This window comes from Taudactylus pleione, unplaced genomic scaffold (genome assembly GCF_031769625.1).
Source record: "Taudactylus pleione unplaced genomic scaffold, aTauple2 ptg000504l, whole genome shotgun sequence".
Lineage (NCBI taxonomy): Eukaryota > Metazoa > Chordata > Amphibia > Anura > Myobatrachidae > Taudactylus > Taudactylus pleione.
The window spans coordinates 1,368,833-1,388,055 of NW_028284906.1; the positions used below are offsets into that span (position 1 = coordinate 1,368,833).

At 43.4% G+C, this 19,223-nt stretch overlaps 1 protein-coding gene across 1 annotated transcript in view; it reads left to right on the top strand.

The window, feature by feature from the left end:
* LOC148501738 (uncharacterized) overlaps positions 1–19,223 on the top strand; it is a 282,577-nt gene that overhangs the window by 70,676 nt on the left and 192,678 nt on the right. Inside the window, exons 16-17 of the mRNA XM_088450031.1 lie at positions 320–1,683; positions 14,062–14,314. Coding sequence (XP_088306157.1) covers positions 320–1,683; positions 14,062–14,314 — 1,617 coding nt within the window. The remainder of the gene's footprint in view (positions 1–319; positions 1,684–14,061; positions 14,315–19,223) is intronic.

A 19,223-nucleotide genomic window follows, 5' to 3' on the forward strand; every position in this document is an offset into this window, starting at 1 on the left:
TAAACCAGGACTGGCTCAAAAAGTGTTTGTTGGTGCATTTTATATGTAATATCCTATTGTTAGAGAATATTAATATTGATTAATTACCTGCCCAGTTCCCACCTCTTTTTAATTGAGTGCAGTTTGATGTTTTTTTATAAACCCTGCTATATGCATAGGGCAACTTTACACTGTCAGTAATGTGTTATACCTTGTACCTTGCAGCATATTCAATGTATCAATTTGGTGATAATTCTGGGTCTTTTAACTATAATCTTTATTGGGCAAAGTAAACTTGTCATAGGGAAAATATTCATATTACCATGTATTTTATTTCCAGCACATGGATGTAACGGCAGGAATGTGTCAGAGGAATTTCCCATGCTCTATCCAGATTGTGAGATAGAAGGCAACGACATCACAGGATATTCCCCACGAGAAAACCCCATTATACACCCAGTACTTCACCGTGCAGATGTGTCATCTAATCCCTCTACTCATGGGGAATGTTCTCATAACTCTGATATTGAAACTTCTAGTACAGATAAAATATTTCTCTCTTCCACAGGGAAAGCTAAGGCAGGAGAGATGTCATTTCCATGCTCTGAGTGTGGGAAATGGTTTACATACAAATCATATCTTGTTAGACATCAGAGAAGTCACACAGGTGAGAAACCATTTCCATGCTCTGAGTGTGGGAAATGGTTTACAGAGAAATCACGTCTTCTTAAGCATCAGAGACTTCACACAGGTGAGAAGCCATTTACATGCTCTGAGTGTGGGAAATGTTTTACACAGAAATCAGATCTTGTTACACATCAGAGAAGTCACACTGGTGAGAAACCATTTCCATGTTCTGAGTGTGGGAAATGGTATACATACAGATCAGATCTTGTTAGACATCAGAGAAGTCACACAGGTGAGAGGCCATTTCCATGCTCTGAGTGTGGGAAATGTTTTGCACATAAATCAGATCTTGTTACACATCAGAGAAATCACACAGGTGTGAAACCATTTCCATGCTCTGAGTGTGGGAAATGTTTTACACACAAATCATCTCTTGTTACACATGAGAGAAATCACACAGGTGAAAAACCATTTACATGCTCTGAGTGTGGGAAATGTTTTACACGGAAAGCACAGCTTGTTTCACATCAGAGAAGTCACACAGGTGAGAAACCATTTACATGCTCTGAGTGTGGGAAATGGTTTACAGAGAAATCACATCTTCTTAAGCATCAGAGACTTCACACAGGTGAGAAACCATTTCCATGCTCTGAGTGTGGGAAATGTTTTACACAGAAATCAGATCTTGTTACACATCAGAGAAATCACACAGGTGAGAAACCATTTCCATGTTCTGAGTGTGGGAAATGTTTTATAAAGAAATCACATCTTGTTACACATCAGAAAAGTCACACAGGTGATAAACCATTTCCATGCTCTGAGTGTGGGAAATGTTTTACAGAGAAATCACATCTTCTTAAGCATCAGAGACTTCACACAGGTGAGAAACCATTTCCATGCTCTGAGTGTGGGAAATGTTTTACACAGAAATCAGATCTTGTTACACATCAGAGACTTCACACAGGTGAGAAACCATTTCCATGCTCCGAGTGTGGGAAACGTTTTACACACAAATCATCTCTTGTTAAACATCAGAAAATACACATCAGAAATGCAATGTCCGTGAACTGGGAGACCTAAAATAGAGTTGTAACAATTTTCCAGATGAGAAATGTTCTCTACAGAAAAGTGTCTTCTTTTTTGACCATATTGTGTTTATACACTAAGGAGCTTATTTATAGATGGACATGAGCATTATTTCTCATACATAAAAGATGACAACAAGAAAATGTATACTTCCCTATGTAATCATACCTTTTGGGATGTAAGACCAGTCCCCACCAAGGCATACCAGTGTATGTACATAGACCTGATGGACGTGCACTATATATAAGCATTAGGTGTATTTGTATGCAATGCGGATAATGTATTAAAAACATTTTTTTTGATAATGTATTTATTGAGTTTTAAAAAAAAAACAAAACACTATGATGGCAACAAAGACAACACGACAAATAGAAATATGAACATAATCAGGAACCATACAGATTACATGACTGTGCATAAAGGACCAAAAGTCGTACATAAAAACAGCCATAAAAAAAGAAAAGTAGTAGAACATAGGAAACAAAAGAAAGGGGAGGATAAGGGTGGGACATATCCCCTCACACATAAATAAGGGCAATAATTTAAATCAGTCACAGTTATTTCTATCCATCAATGTAAATATGATAAATCAGAAAGAAGTCACGTTAATAAGAAAACAATTGGCAATATAATTCCAGTTGGTAGATCCAAGGAGGTGTAAGATATGTTCTTGCTGGGAGTGGCCTAATGATACAATATAAGTACCCCATATATCATAACATCAGGTTACATTTCTCTGCACATCAGGAAGAGTGGACTGATGCTCTAAGTGTAGCATATGTAGAAGCAGAACATGAACTTGTTTGGGCCTAGGGTTAGAGCGTTTCATCTACTTAGATAGAATCACATTATTAGCCAGCGTGAGGACATAAAGAAATGAGGTAAGGTGTTTATGTAGAGAGTGCAGACCCCAAGAAGAGAAATTCAAAACTATCAGTGCCCTGGGGTCTATGGATCAGTGTAAACCAAACGTAGTATTGATAAACCAGAGAGTTTGATACCAACATTTTAGAATTTTACAGGCATTGCCAGAAATTGTGAAAGAACAATACATTAGGGTCCCTACATTTTGGGCAATGGCCATATGCTTTACCTGGCCTTGAGAGATGTAAGCCCTGTGACGTCATTCTATGTGAATTTGTTGCAATTGTGCCAAATGTAGAGATTTCCGTATTAGGGGGGATTTACCTAATACCTAATAAGTATTTAACTCACAGTATTTGGGGTCAATTCAGTAAGAGAGGAATAGTGGACGCTAAATCCCAGCACAAAAACGTAATCTTATAAGAAACAATGGAAACTAAATGAAGAAGGGATATTATGGGTCTACTTCAAATTGGGACGGGAAGCGGAATGACCCTACATCTACTGAAGGAGAACTATCCACTACTGGGTTGGGATGCGAAAGATGTCAGAATTCTACAAATAGCAAATTTGGCGGTTGGGTTTCAATAGAAGGAGTTAGGACTGGAAGTGGGAGGAGTAATGAGTAGAAAGGGGAGGGGTCAGCAATAAGTCTTAAATGCCCCACCTAAAAGAAACACCTAGATCTGCCCCTGATGAGCGGTGTTGCACGAGTTATACCATGTCTGTCTACCAACTCTGGAGTCAAAAGAAAGTGACCACCTGGATCAAAGACATTTGATAGCACTAATGCCAGAGGCGTCACCGGGTCTGGTGACATCCAGTGCGCACTGTACATCCCCCTTGCCTGAAAAGGGCATGGTCTAACATAAAAGGGCAGGGTCTTGCAGGAAGACCCGTTCATCTCACTCCGGAGGCATAGTTCCTCAATATATACAATTTTCATGAATCACTCAAAAATGAAGGCTCTTATAGCAAGTGATCCCATCATGATCCCAATATAAAACTTTGGAGATCTATTAACAGTATGAACAATTTTTGAGAGTTGGCTTTTACATAAATAACTTGCAGATATAAAGGCATATAACTTCAAAACCAGTGTACATATCAGCCTAAGATTTGGGTGAATTTTCTACACCTATGGCAGGATTTATAACACCAAATTTTTTTGAAGCTAGAGAATGAAACTTAGAATTTTTTTGTAAATTGTGTTGATTTGATGCGGAATGAGCCTACATCTACTGAAGGGGAACTATCCACTACTGGGACGGGATGCAGAATGACCCTACATCTACTGAAGGGGAACTATCCACTACTGGGACAGGATGCGGAATGACCCTACATCTACTGAAGGGGAATTATCCACTACTGGGATGGGATACTGAATGACCCTACATCTACTTAAAAGGAAAGTATTCACTAATGGGATGCAGAATGACCGTACATCTACTGAATGGAACTAGCCACTACTGGGACGGGATGCAGAATGACTACATCTGCTAAAAGGGAACTATCCACTACTGGGATGGGATGCGGAATGACCCTACATCTACTGAAAGGGAACTATCCACTACTGGGACGGGATGCAGAATGACCCCACATCTACTGAAAGGGAACTATCCACTACTGGGACAGGATGCGGAAAGACCCTACATCTACTGAAATGGAACTATCCACTACTGGGACGGGATGCGGAATGACTCGACATCTACTGAAAGGGAACTATCCGCTACTGGGACAAGATACGGAATGACCCGACATCTACTGAAAGGGAACTATCCACTACTGGGACAAAATGTGGAATGACCCGACATCTACTGAAAGGGAACTATCCACTACTGGGACAAGATGCAGAAAGACCCTACATCTACTGAAAGGGAACTATCCACTACTGGGACGGGATGCTGAATGACCCTACATCTACTGAAAGGGAACTATCCACTACTGGGACAGGATGCAGAATGACCCTACATCTACTGAAGGGGAATTATCCACTACTGGGATGGGATACTTAATGACCCTACATCTACTTAAAAGGAAAGTATTCACTAATGGGATGCAGAATGACCGTACATCTACTGAATGGAACTAGCCACTACTGGGACGGGATGCAGAATGACTACATCTGCTAAAAGGGAACTATCCACTACTGGGATGGGATGCGGAATGACCCTACATCTACTGAAAGGGAACTATCCACTACTGGGACGGGATGCAGAATGAACCCACATCTACTGAAAGGGAACTATCCACTACTGGGACAGGATGCGGAATGACCCTACATCTACTGAAATGGAACTATCCACTACTGGGACGGGATGCGGAATGACTCGACATCTACTGAAAGGGAACTATCCGCTACTGGGACAAGATACGGAATGACCCGACATCTACTGAAAGGGAACTATCCACTACTGGGACAAAATGTGGAATGACCCGACATCTACTGAAAGGGAACTATCCACTACTGGGACAAGATGCAGAAAGACCCTACATCTACTGAAAGGGAACTATCCACTACTGGGACGGGATGCTGAATGACCCTACATCTACTGAAAGGGAACTATCCACTACTGGGACAGGATGCAGAATGACCCTACATCTACTGAAAGGGAACTATCCACTACTGGGACGGGATGCAGAATGACCCTACATCTACTGAAAGGGAACTATCCACTACTGGGACGGGATGCGGAATAACCCTACATCTACTGAAAGGGAACTATCCACTACTGGGAAGGGATGCGGAATGACACTACATCTACTGAATGGGAACTATCCACTACTGGGACAAAATGCGGAATGACCCAACATCTACTGAAAGGGAACTATCCACTACTGGGACAAGATGTAGAATGACCCTACATCTACTGAAAGGGAACTATCCACTACTGGGACGGGATGCTGAATGACCCTACATCTACTGAAAGGGAACTATCCACTACTGGGACGGGATGCAGAATGACCCTACATCTACTGAAAGGGAACTATCCACTACTGGGACGGGATGCAGAATGACCCTACATCTACTGAAAGGGAACTATCCACTACTGGGACAGAAAGGGAACTATCCACTACTGGGACGGGATGTGGAATAACCCTACATCTACTGAAAGGGAACTATCCACTATTGGGACAGAAAGGGAACTATCCACTACTGGGACGGGATGCGGAATGACCCTACATCTACTGAAAGGGAACTATCCACTACTGGGACGGGATGTGGAATGACCCCACATCTACTGAAAGGGAACTATACACTATTGGGACGGGATGCGGAATGACCCTACATCTACTGAAAGGGAACTGTCCACTACTGGGACGGGATGCGGAATGACCCCACATCTACTGAAAGGGAACTATCCACTACTGGGACGGGATGCGGAATGACCCCACATCTACTGAAAGGGAACTATCCACTACTGGGAGGTGATGCGGAATGACCCTACATCTACTGAAGGGGAACTATCCACTACTGGTACAGGATGCGAAATGACCCTACATATACTGAAGGGGAACTATCCACTACTGGGACGGGATGCGGAATGACCCTACATCTACTGAAGGGGAATTATTCACTACTGGGATGGGATACAGAATGACCCTACATCTAATAAAGGGGAACTATCCACTACTGGGACGGATGCGGAATGACCCTCCATCTACTGAAAGGGAACTATCCACTACTGGGATGGGATGCGGAATGACCCTACATCTACTGAAGGGGAACTATCCACTACTGGGACGGGATGCAAAATGACCCTACATCTACTGAAGGGGAACTATCCACTACTGGAACGAGATGTGGAATGACCCTCCATCTACTGAAGGAACTATCCACTACTAGGATAGGATGCGGAATGACCCTCCATCTACTGAAAGGGAACTATCCACTACTGGGATGGGATGCGGAATGACCCCACATCTACTGAACGGGAACTATCCACTACTGGGAGGAGATGCGGACTGACCCTACATCTACTGAAGGGGAACTATCCACTACTGGGACGGGATGCGGAAGGACCTTACATCTACTGAAGGGGAATTATCCACTACTGGGACAGGATGCAAAATGACCCTACATCTACTGGGAACTATCCACTACTGGGACGTGATGCGGAATGACCCTACATCTATTGAAGGGGAACTTTCCACTACTGGGACGGGATGCGGAATGACCCTACATCTACTTAAAGGGAACTATCCACTACTGGGATGGATGCGGAATGACCCTACATCTACTGAAAGGAAACTATCCACTACTGGGACGGGATGCGGAATGACCCTACATCTACTTAAAGGGAACTATCCACTACTGGGACGGGATTCAAAATGACCCTACATCTACTGAAGGGGAACTATCCACTACTGGAACGGGATGCGGAATGACCCTCAATCTACTGAAGCAACTATCCACTACTAGGACAGGATGCGGAATGACCCTCCATCTACGGAAAAGGAAACTATCCACTACTGTTAAAGGATGCGGAATGACCCTACATCTACTGAAAGGGAACTATCCACTACTGGGACGGAATTCGAAAGATATCAAAACTCTACAAATAGCAAATTTGGTGGGTAGGAGTAATGAGTAGAAAGGGGAGGAGTCAGCAAAAATTCTTAAACCACCCCACCTAAAAGAAACATCTAAATCCGCCCATGATGAGCGGTGTCATTGCATCTGCTAGTTTCCAATCTTGTTTTTAATTAACTAATATATAAATATGTCACCATTGTTAGGTCCATCTTGTTGAGATGGGATCCCAATGAGAATGGATTCATCTGTGTGTTATTTAATAATTATTTTCAACCTTTAGCCTTAGGAGTTATACTACATCATCCTGAGCGGTGTACGGGAATTTGGTATATATCCATACACAGACGCACTGTTACTGTAATCTATATTTCGCTCTGTCTAGGGTGTAATAGCTATGGCTTATTGCTCATCCGAGTCATCTTTCATTCCATAATCACAGATTATCCAGCAGGTTCCCCCCTAGTCTGTAACACGCACCCAGTGAGGCTAAATCTGCCTCCTCACCCAATCCAGAGCATCATGGTAAATGCTCATTTACTATTATCATTTCTATATGGGAATAAGAAGAAACTAAGGGCCTGATTCAGAGCCGGCCGCTCTTTAAGAGCGCTTGCTCTGAATCAGGGCTTTTTTTTTTGTGACCACCCACAGCTTTTGTGGGCGGCCAGGTGATGTTCACGACCGCCACGACCATCGGGGCTTGCGACCAGACCCTTGTGGTAGGGTTTCGTCTATCGCAAGCCCCAGAGAGCTTCCTGCTCTAACAGAGCAGGAGACTCTCCACTGACATCTCTGGTGATGTCAGTGGTGCCTCCCACAAATGGCAGGCGTTCCTTCGAGAATGCCTCCATTTGTGTAGCCACCGCCCCGCCTACAAAACAGGGCGAGCTGTCGATCAACATCGACAGCCGCCCCTTTTGTAGTGAGTCCTGGAGCGCGCAGTACTCCACCATCGACTCACTTGCGAGCACGTTTGAAACAGGCCGTAAGGTCAGAGACTTGGATAGTGAGGGCAATGAGACCATGTACATAGACTAATAACGTCACACATTACATAGCCGTTATACAGTACATGACAATGTGGAATGGTTGGATGGAATCCCAGCATACAACACAAAGGGTTGGGTACGGGATCCTGATGGTCAGTTGCAATGGTCAGAATCACATTGGATTTTGGTAAGTATTTTAAGTGAAATCTTAATCCTAACCCACCTCTCCAACAGCCTAAACCTAAACATCCTGCAGCTCAACCCTAACCCATCCCTCCCACATCCTAACAGTAACTGTCCTGCAGTGTAACCCACCCCTCCCACAGCCTAAATCTTACCCTCCAATCCCACAGCCTGACCATAACTGTCCTGCAGTGTATCCCAGCCCTCCTGCAGCTGAATCCTTACCCAGCACTCCCGCAGCCTAACCCAACCCTCCCACAGCCTTACCCAGCCCTCCAGCAGCCTAACCCACCCCTCCCGCAGTCTAACCCTAACTGTCCTGCAGTCTAACCCACCCTTCCCACAGCTTAACCCTCACCCAGCCCTCCCACAGCCTAACCCTAACCATCCTGCAGCCTAACCCAAACTCACCCGTGCTGCAGGCTAACTCTCCCCCAGCCAAAACCTAACCATCCTGCAGCCCAAATCTAACCCACTCCATCCACAGATTAACCCTCATGCAGCCTAACCCTAACTGTCCTGCATCCTAACATTAATCCACTGCTCCTGCAGGCTAACCCTAACCTTCCTGCAGCCTAAATCTAATCCACCCCTCCCGCAGCCTGACCCTAACCTTCCTGAAGCCTAACCCACCTCACAGCCTAACCCTCCTCCTAGTACCTAATCCTATTACTTAACATTCCTCCTAGTACCTAACACTAACCCTCCTCCTAGTACTTAATCCTAGAACCTAACCATCCTCCTAGTACTTAACCCTCCTAGTACCTAACCCTCTTATTACCTAACATTCCTCCTAGTACCTAACTCTCCTAGCACCTAACATTCCTCCTAGTACCTAACCCTCCTAGTACCTAACACTAACCCTTCTCCTAGTACCTAACCCTAATTCCTAACCCTCCTAATACCTAACCCACCTCCAAGTACCTAACATTCCCCCCAGTACCTAACCCTCCTCCTAGTACCTAACATTCCTCCTAGTAACTAACATTCCTCGTATTACCTAACCCTAATATCTAACTCTCCTCCTAGCACCTAATCCTAGTACCTAACTCTCCTCCTAGTACCCAACATTCCTCTTAGTACCTAACACTAATCCTAGTACCAACCCTCATCCTAGTACCTATCCCTAATCCTAGTACCTAACCCTTCTCTTAGTACTTAACCCTCCTCCTTTCTACCTAACATTCCTCCTAGTACTTAACCCTCCTCCTAGTACCTAACATTCCTCCTAGTACCTAACACTAACCCTCCTCTTAGTACCTTACACTAACCCTCTTCCTAGTACCTATCACTAACCATCCTAGTACCTAACCCTTCTAGTACCTAACCCTCCTTCTAGTACCTAGCACTAACCCTCCTCCTAGTACCTAACATTCCGCCTTGTACCTAACGCTCCTAGTACCTAACCCTCCTCCTAGTACTTAACCCTCCTCCTATAACCTAACTTTCCTCCTAGTACTTAACCCTCCTCCAAGTACCTAACCCTCCTCCTACTACCTAACATTCCTCCTTGTATCTAACCCTCCTCCTAGTACCTAACCCTCCTCCTTGTACCTAACCCTCCTCCTACCTAACATTCCTCCTAGTACCTAACCCTCCTCCTAGTACTTAACCCTTCTCCTAGTACCTAACCCTCTCCTAGTCCCTAACATTCCTCCTTGTACCTAACCCTCTCTTAGTATCTAACCCTCCTCCTAGTACCTAACCCTCTCCTAGTATCTAACCCTCCTCCTAGTACCTAACCCTCTTCTAGTATCTAAGCCTCCTCCTAGTACCTAACCCTCTCCTAGTATCTAACCCTCCTCCTAGTACTTAATCCTAGAACCTAACCATCCTCCTAGTACTTAACCCTCCTAGTACCTAACCCTCCTATTACCTAACATTCCTCCTAGTACCTAACTCTCCTAGCACCTAACATTCCTCCTAGTACCTAACCCTCCTAGTACCTAACACTAACCCTTCTCCTAGTACCTAACCCTAATTCCTAACCCTCCTCCTAGTACCTAACCCACCTCCAAGTACCTAACATTCCCCCCAGTACCTAACCCTCCTCCTAGTACCTAACATTCCTCCTAGTAACCAACATTCCTCGTATTACCTAACCCTAATATCTAACTCTCCTCCTAGTACCTAACCCTAATCCTAGTACCTAACACTCCTCCTAGTACCCAACATTCCTCTTAGTACCTAACACTAATCCTAGTACCAACCCTCCTCCTAGTACCTATCCCTAATCCTAGTACCTAACCCTCCTCTTAGTACTTAACCCTCCTCCTTTCTACCTAACATTCCTCCTAGTACTTAACCCTCCTCCTAGTACCTAACATTCCTCCTAGTACCTAACACTAACCCTCCTCTTCCTAGTACCTATCACTAACCCTCCTAGTACCTAACCCTCCTTCTAGTACCTAGCACTAACCCTCCTCCTAGTACCTAACATTCCGCCTTGTACCTAACGCTCCTAGTACCTAACCCTCCTCCTAGTACTTAACCCTCCTCCTATAACCTAACTTTCCTCCTAGTACTTAACCCTCCTCCTAGTACCTAACCATCCTCCTACTACCTAACATTCCTCCTTGTATCTAACCCTCCTCCTAGTACCTAACCCTCCTCCTTGTACCTAACCCTCCTCCTACCTAACATTCCTCCTAGTACCTAACCCTCCTCCTAGTACTTAACCCTTCTCCTAGTACCTAACCCTCTCCTAGTCCCTAACATTCCTCCTTGTACCTAACCCTCTCTTAGTATCTAACCCTCCTCCTAGTACCTAACCCTCTCCTAGTATCTAACCCTCCTCCTTGTACCTAACCCTCTCTTAGTATCTAACCCTCCTCCTAGTATCTAACCCTCCTCCTAGTACCTAACCCTCTTCTAGTATCTAACCCTCCTCCTAGTACCTAACCCTCTCCTAGTATCTAACCCTCCTCCTAGTACCTAACCCTCTCCTAGTCCCTAACATTCCTCCTTGTACCTAACATTCCTCCTTGTACCTAACCCTCTCACCTCTCCTAGTATCTAACCCTCCTCCTAGAACCTAACCCTCTCCTAGTACCTAACCCTCTCCTAGTACCTAAACCTCCTCCTAGTACCTAACCCTCCTTCTAGTACCTAACCCTCTCCTAGTACCTCACCCTCCTAGTACCTCACCCTCTCCTAGTACCTCACCCTCTCCTAGTACCTAACCCTCTCCTAGTACCTAACCCTCCTAGTACCTAAACCTCCTCCTAGTACCTAACCCTCCTCCTAGTACCTAACCCTCTCCTAGTATCTAACCCTCCTCCTAGTGCCTAACCCTCTCCTAGTATCTAACCCTCCTCCTAGTACCTAACCCTCTCCTAGTACCTAACCCTCCTCCTAGTACCTAACCCTCTCCTAGTACCTAACCCTCTCCTAGTATCTAACCCTCCTCCTAGTACCTAACCCTCCTAGTACCTAACCCTCCTCCTAGTACCTAACCCTCCTCCTAGTACCTAACCCTCTCCTAGTATCTAATCCTCCTCCTAGTACCTAACCCTCTCCTAGTATCTAACCCTCCTCCTAGTACCTAACCCTCTCCTAGTATCTAACCCTCCTCCTAGCACCTAATCCTCTCCTAGTACCTAACCCTCCTCCTAGTACCTAACCCTCTCCTAGTATCTAACCCTCCTCCTAGTACCTATCCCTCTCCTAGTACTAACCCTCTCCTAGTACCTAACCCCCTCCTAGTACCTAACCCTCTCCTAGTATCTAACCCTCCTCCTAGTACCTAACCCTCTCCTAGTATCTAACCCTCCTCCTAGTACCTAACCCTCTCCTAGTACCTAATCCTAGTACCTAACCCTAATCCTCACCATCAAAATCTATCAAGATTGTGACCATCGCCATCCTGACTACATCCCAACACAATATAGGAAATAGTAAAATAAATAATAATAAATAAGATGATATATTACCAGCTGGCACCGTGCACATGAGATTCCCTCACACACACTTAGCACCAGCTGTCCCATCATTTCCTTTTTATAATCTTACTACATACAGGACATCTACTTGTTTGATAATTATAGTTTATCACTTTATTATCTACTGACCATACAATAGCACATCATGTTCATCTATACACAGTACTGTTATTACATATATACAGGGTATTGTGATTACATGTGTGATAACATATACATGGTAATATTACATTGTGTGATATTAAATACACAGTACTGTTATTACATATGTGTGATAATATATACACGGTATTGTTATTACATATGTGTGATAATATATACACTGTATTGTTATTACATATCTGTGATAATATATACACAGTATTGTTATTCTGTATGTGTTATAATATGTACACAATATTGTTTTTTTTATATGTGTGATAATATATACACTGTATTTGTATTACTTATGTGTTATATAATACATACACAGTATGGTTGGAGATATCAGCTTTGGACCAATGGTTGGAGATAATGGCTGGGAAACGATGGTTGGAAATATCAGCTGGGGACCGATGGTTGGAGATATCATTTGGGGACCGATGTTGTTAGGAACAAGTGGATAACCCAGTCTGGAGCAGATGGAATGGAGATTTGCAACCAGACTTGGAACTGAAATCACACAGACCGGAACTGTTCAGATACAGAGTACCTGGGAGCTCAGCATAAAGCTGTAACTTTAGCAGAAACAACGCTGTACTGGAAATAAAGATTAAACTGACCCTGGCGCTCTCTCTGTGATCTGTGTTTGGGAAATAATTTGGCTGCAGCTGCCCACAAAGAAAATTCTGTACTATTCTTCAAAAATATCTGTTTATCAAAGAGAGCTGCACAAACCTAAGATTATTGCCCAACACAACATGGTTGTATTTTCAATACATGTTTATTATAACGATTAGCCACATATTAAAATTAAAAAAATTTGTCTATCCAATCCTAAGCGCTACCCTTCATAAATAAATAGTCAGATGGCTGCTTTACCAGATCCATGACGTAAGTGCGTGGGGTATGAACATAAAGAGATAGGTGGTTCCGAAACGCGTTGGATGGAGAGGAGGCGCTATACAGCTGCAGCCAGAACAGAGGAACGCGTCAGAAGGTGGAGGAGGATTCCAGATTAATCTTCATACCTCGCACACTTACTTCTCGGATCTGGTAAAGCAACCAACTGACTATTTATTTTTCTAAGGATAATCAGCTGCTATTATGATTATTTATACATTGATATCATTATGAAACCATTTGCTGCTATATGAAAATCAGTGGTTGATTACAAATTATCTATTTTAGTCATTTGAACATCAATAAATTTATACTCGTTACCTTTTACAATTGTATATGGGGTCATACCGTCGCAGTAAGAAGATATTGATGAAGGATAGCGCTTAGGATTGGATACACGTATTTTTTATCAATTTCTTCAGGTGTGGGTACACCTTTCTCTAATCTTGGGCTGCTCTCCCTGATCACATTTGCAGCACTTCCAGGTCACCCTCATATATATATTTTTACATATTAAAATTAGCATATAAAATACAGCATGTGATGCATAAAATTCATTCAAAAATCACTGTGTAAAATATAAAAAATACGTTATCCCTTGAATAAATCACCTGGCCCTGACGGCTTTACAGCAAATTACTATAATATCCTAAAAGACGACATTACACCTACACTTACCAATTTACTGCAACAAATCTACTCGAATAACATTGCATATCCCTCATTTAACGAGGCAACAACAATCCTGATTCCCAAACCAGATAGGGATACCTCCTTGCTGTCTTCATATAGACCCATTACTTTGCTTAACCAGGATTATAAAATCTTGGCAAAGATCTTATCGATTAGATTACATAATATGATGCCGACAATCCTTACCCCACATCAACTAGGATTCACAAAAGGCCGCCAATCGGTGTTGGGCATTCGCTCGGCAGTTGCAGTTCTGGCCTCCTCCCCAGCGGATCAGAGATCTTCCACTATTCTGTTGAGTTTGGACGCTGAGAAGGCCTTTGACAAAATTCTATGGGAATATTTGTTCCTAGTTCTCGATGCCAGGGAATTTGGTACGTCTTTTATTAATATGATCAAATATCTTTATTTGAATCCATGTACTAAGTTACTTGTCAATGGCCTTCTCGGCAACACATTACATATGTTTAGAGGTACGAGACAGGGGTGTCCGCTCTCACCCCTTTTATTCAATTTAGCACTTGACCCGCTAATCCGTTCTCTTCAAGATTGGTCGCTGTTGCGCGGTGCTTCCATTGGAGATTACGAATTAAAGCTTATAGCTTTTGCGGATGATCTCATGCTTTTCATATCTAATCCAGAGGTTAGTTTGACCCCCTTGTTCGAAAAATTGGAACGATTTGGTCACATTTCTGGATTTACTATTAACTTTACTAAATCTACGGCACTAGCTTTGGGTAATAGACCTTTTAGACCTAGAGACAATTTAGGAGGCTTAAAATGGGCATCTTCCAGCATACCTTACCTGGGTATACAATTACCCAAGAATATTAACAACCTATATTCTTTAAATGTTACCTCAATAATAAATAAAATTTGTGCGGAAATGGACAGCTGGCAACATTTTCAGCTTTCTTACCTAGGAAGGGCCAATCTAATAAAAATGATAATTTTCCCTAAACTGTTATACCCTCTACAAGTCCTCCCGATACTTCTCACTTTAACTGATATTAAAAAGATAGATGCCGCTTTTCGGAAATTTATCTGGAATAACAAAAAACCAAAACTTTGTTTGAAAATTCTTCAACGCACTAAGGAAGAGGGGGGAATTAACTTTCCCCATACTCTCCTTTATAACCAAGCTGCAATATGTAGATACATTCATGACTGGATTCTACATAGAAATCATTTCGCCCACTATGAATTAGAGAGACAGTTCCTATCTGGTTTGGACTTGGTTTACTTCTTACATATGCCTAAACACGATATACCACCGCACTTGCTTGATAACCCACTCCTGATGTCAACATGGTCAACATGGCACTCGATACGTAACAAATTTAAATTCATGCTTCCTACTCACTACATCTCCCTCTGCTGGGAAACAATGACTTTCAGAATGGGTCAGCAACACACCCTTTCCGAAGGTGGGATTCACTGGGCCTTCGTACAGTTAGACATTTCACTAATTCTTCACTTAAACGCCCATTAACGTTTGAACAGGCACATACACAATACGATTTTCTTCATTCTTGTAACTTGGCCTTCCTACAGGCACAACACTACACCAGTAAAATATTATCTTTTTTATCTCCCTTGGATTGGGATAATAGGTTAGACACTGCCTTCTTGTCGGCTGGCTATCCATATAGGGCTATATCCCTGTTTTACCACCTACTAAGAATTCCTTACTTTACGGGAACATTCTCCACTGGTATCACTAAGTGGCAGACTTGCTTTCCAAATCTAACAGAAACTAATATTTTGCGCACGCTACAGTATTCCCTCCAAACATTGACAGCTACAACCTACAGAGAAATGTTCTACAGATTATTCTATAGGAGCTATCTTTCTCCCAAACGTTGTCACTTGATTGGTATTGCAACCTCCTCTGCGTGTCCAAAATGCGCCCATTTAGAGGCATCTTTATACCACTGCCTATGGGACTGTAGGGTCATCAAAAAATTTTGGATGGAAGTGAAACAATATGTGCTAGCTGACCTAATCAATTATCTTCCATTAACACCAGAATGGGCAATATTGGGTTATATTCCAGGAATAACTAGAGTTTCCAAGGGTTGTAAAAAATTATTATTAATTATTTCGGCTGTAGCTAAAAAATGTATCCTGCAACAATGGATTGCTCCTACCCCTCCTTCATTAACCATGTTCAAAGAGAAATTATTTTATATTTTCAAAATGGATTGGGTCAACTCTTCTATCAACAAGGAAAAGAAAGCAGAACAATTCTTCTTAATTTGGGAAAGCTTTATTGAGGCTTTAAATCCTGAGATTAAAAGATAAATACAACAGTGTTTCAAATCAACACAATGGTATGAAACTAGAATACTACTACAAGACCCCCCAATAACTTACGCTTAAGAGAGGGAAAAAAAAAAAAAAGAGAAGAAAGGACCTACATAAATAAAAGAAGAGTAGTAGGGGATTGACCCTGGGAGTGCATGGCTCATAACCCCCTTCCCACTTTATTTCCTCTTCTTCTGTTTTTTTTTTTTTTCCGTCTCTCTCTTCTTATACTTATCCACCCCCCCACCCCTCCATCACCCATCTACTTTCTTCCCCCTTCATTTCTTCTATTATGGTTGAAGTCATTATAATATATTACTGTTTAATTTTCAATTGATCGGTAAAAAGAGAAAATTGTGGCAAGTCTATTACCTCAAACCACAAGTGAACTGTATGCTATAAATTGTAATTATGTCATTGTTTCTTGTCATATTTACTTGTGTACCAGAGTGTATTTGTTGACTTCAATAAAAACATTTTTGAAAAAAAAAAAAAAAAAAAAATACGTTATCCCGCTTCTAATGCTGGCCATACACGCTACAATTATCAGGACGATCCGCCCGATATCGGTGGATCGCCGCGATAATTGTAGGGTGTGGGGGGGTGACCGAGGGTTAAATATTGCTCGGTCAGGCATGCTGGATTGTCCAGCATGCCCGTCCGATGCGATATTTCCCGTTAAACTGTCGGCCGCATCGGGCAGTGTATGCCCAGCGCAGCCGACAGACATTACCTGCGTTCCTTCCTACGGAAGGAACAGGGAAATGTCTCCTCCCCCGGGGGCGGAGCGCAGATGTCTGCCGAATACACTGTGAGAGAAATCTCACAGTGTATGCCGGCGACTTCTGCGGCTGGCAGCCGGCCTGATAAAATGTCTGTCGGTCTGACAGACATTTTATCTGGTAGTGTATGCCCAGCATAAGTAATATTGTTGCTATGTGTTTACTATAAATAGCAACATATGAATGAAAATAAAAAGGTGCCTTATGAAGGCTTTAGAAGAAATGGACACAGTCACAATTGCAATAAGTACTTTGGTATGAATGGAAATTTTTACCGTCATCAGAGGGTAGTGATCTGCTGTGAGAGCAGTAGGTATCATCGGTGGTCATTCTGATTAACCAGAGAAATCCCGGGCCGTTGGTATCAAAATAGATCCACAGGTCAATCTGGATATCCAGCCCTGCTGATGTAATCGGTGCTGTTAATGTGAATAACTCCTGCTCTGGAGTTCTGTTAATACTGTCTGTGGACGGTGTCTGCACGTCTCTGTCGGATGCGAACTGTCCGTGTGCAGAGGATGTGTGCAGTTTGCACAGTAGGTCCTGTTGTGCTCCGTATTACGGACAGTGTCCTGGGCTGCCATTATGTGTTAGCAGTGACCGCAGTGGATATGAAGCGGTCTGGATGGAAGCAGTAATAGCTGTTTCTCTCTGCTTGTTTGCAGGTGGCAGCCACTGACGGCTGAATAGCAGTTAGCCACAGTCCTGTGTGCAGTGAGTATAACAAGGTGTTTGCAATGGTATGCTCACTTGCAATAGGGCTTGAAAAGAGACAAGTTGTGGTATATCCTCTGGACATTGTGTACACAGATTCTGGTGTCAGGGGCATATCTTCCAATTGGCCAGGATGGCACACTCACCAGGGGCGCCGGCCGAAGGGGGGTTCCATTGCTGACCGGTGGTGCCCCACGCAGTCAGTTCTATCCCTTTGTGAGCTCACCGATTCCCTGCTGCCCGTCCCAGTGATTTCCCAGTGCTTAGTATGCACATACACATTGAGTCTGTCACAAACACTACAGAGTTGATACTCAGTCTGAATCTGGCAGCGCTGGGTGGCCAGGTGACCCCTTAGTGATGTGTGATGTCACATACAGTGCGTGCTTTGATAGAGAGGACACACACCTAATGGTAGCATCTAGATGCCCTTCATAGCAGGGGCCAGGGAGCGGTAAGGGCACATTTTGCACTGCTAACTCTAGTGGCCGGGACCTGAGGGGGTGAGAACGAACAGGCAGACAGGAGAAGTGTACAGCAGAATGAGGAAGGTGATGGGGCTGGCTGAGGAAGGTGATAGAGGCTGGATGAGGAAGGTGATAGGGGCTGGGGGCTGGCTGAGGAAGGTGATGTGGCTGTGGACTAAGGTAGGTGATGTGGGTTGAGGAAGGTGTTGTGGGCTGAGGTAATGTGGGCTGATGTAGGTGATGGGGTTGAGGTAGGTGATGTGGGCTGAGGAAGGTGATAGCGGCTGGCTGAGGAATGTGATGGGGTTGTGGGCTGACTGAAGTAGGTGATGTGGTCTGAGGAAGGTGATGGGGCTGAAGAAGGTGATGTAGACTGAGGATGGTGATGAGAGGCTGCTGGGGATGATTGGAGGCTGATGGAGGTGATGAGTGGCTGAGGGAGGAAATTAGGGTCTGAGCATGATGAGATGAAGACAGTGATGAGGGGCTGAAGACGGTGATGAGGTGCTGAGGGAGGGAGTGGGACCAAGTTCCAACCCACTGGCCTGGCAAGGGGCGCTTGGACCAATAGATACACCCCTGTCTGGTGTGACCGGTATTGTGGGATAGTCCAAACAAGCAGATTAAGAGGAGATTTAAACTTCACAGTTTTGATTAACCCTTCCATTAAAGGGATACACATGAACTGATAGAAGCAGTTCTACACAGACTTACAAATACAATACCCAATTATTATGAACTTGGCATGATAATAAACAATAATGTAACTATGTGTAACTCCAATATTCTACAAGTTCTACCTACAGATGTTGTTCCTAAATAACGAACTTCATGTAGTGAACCCTCTATCATATCAAACAACCACATACTAAATACTGAATAATAAACAAAATCCTTTCTCAGGAAATAGCGTAACTATAATAGATAGTTAATATCTAGTGTATAAAATCTACCCACAGATGTGGATAAACATCCCCTTCGTACATCTGTATCAAACGAATGTGGAATAACAA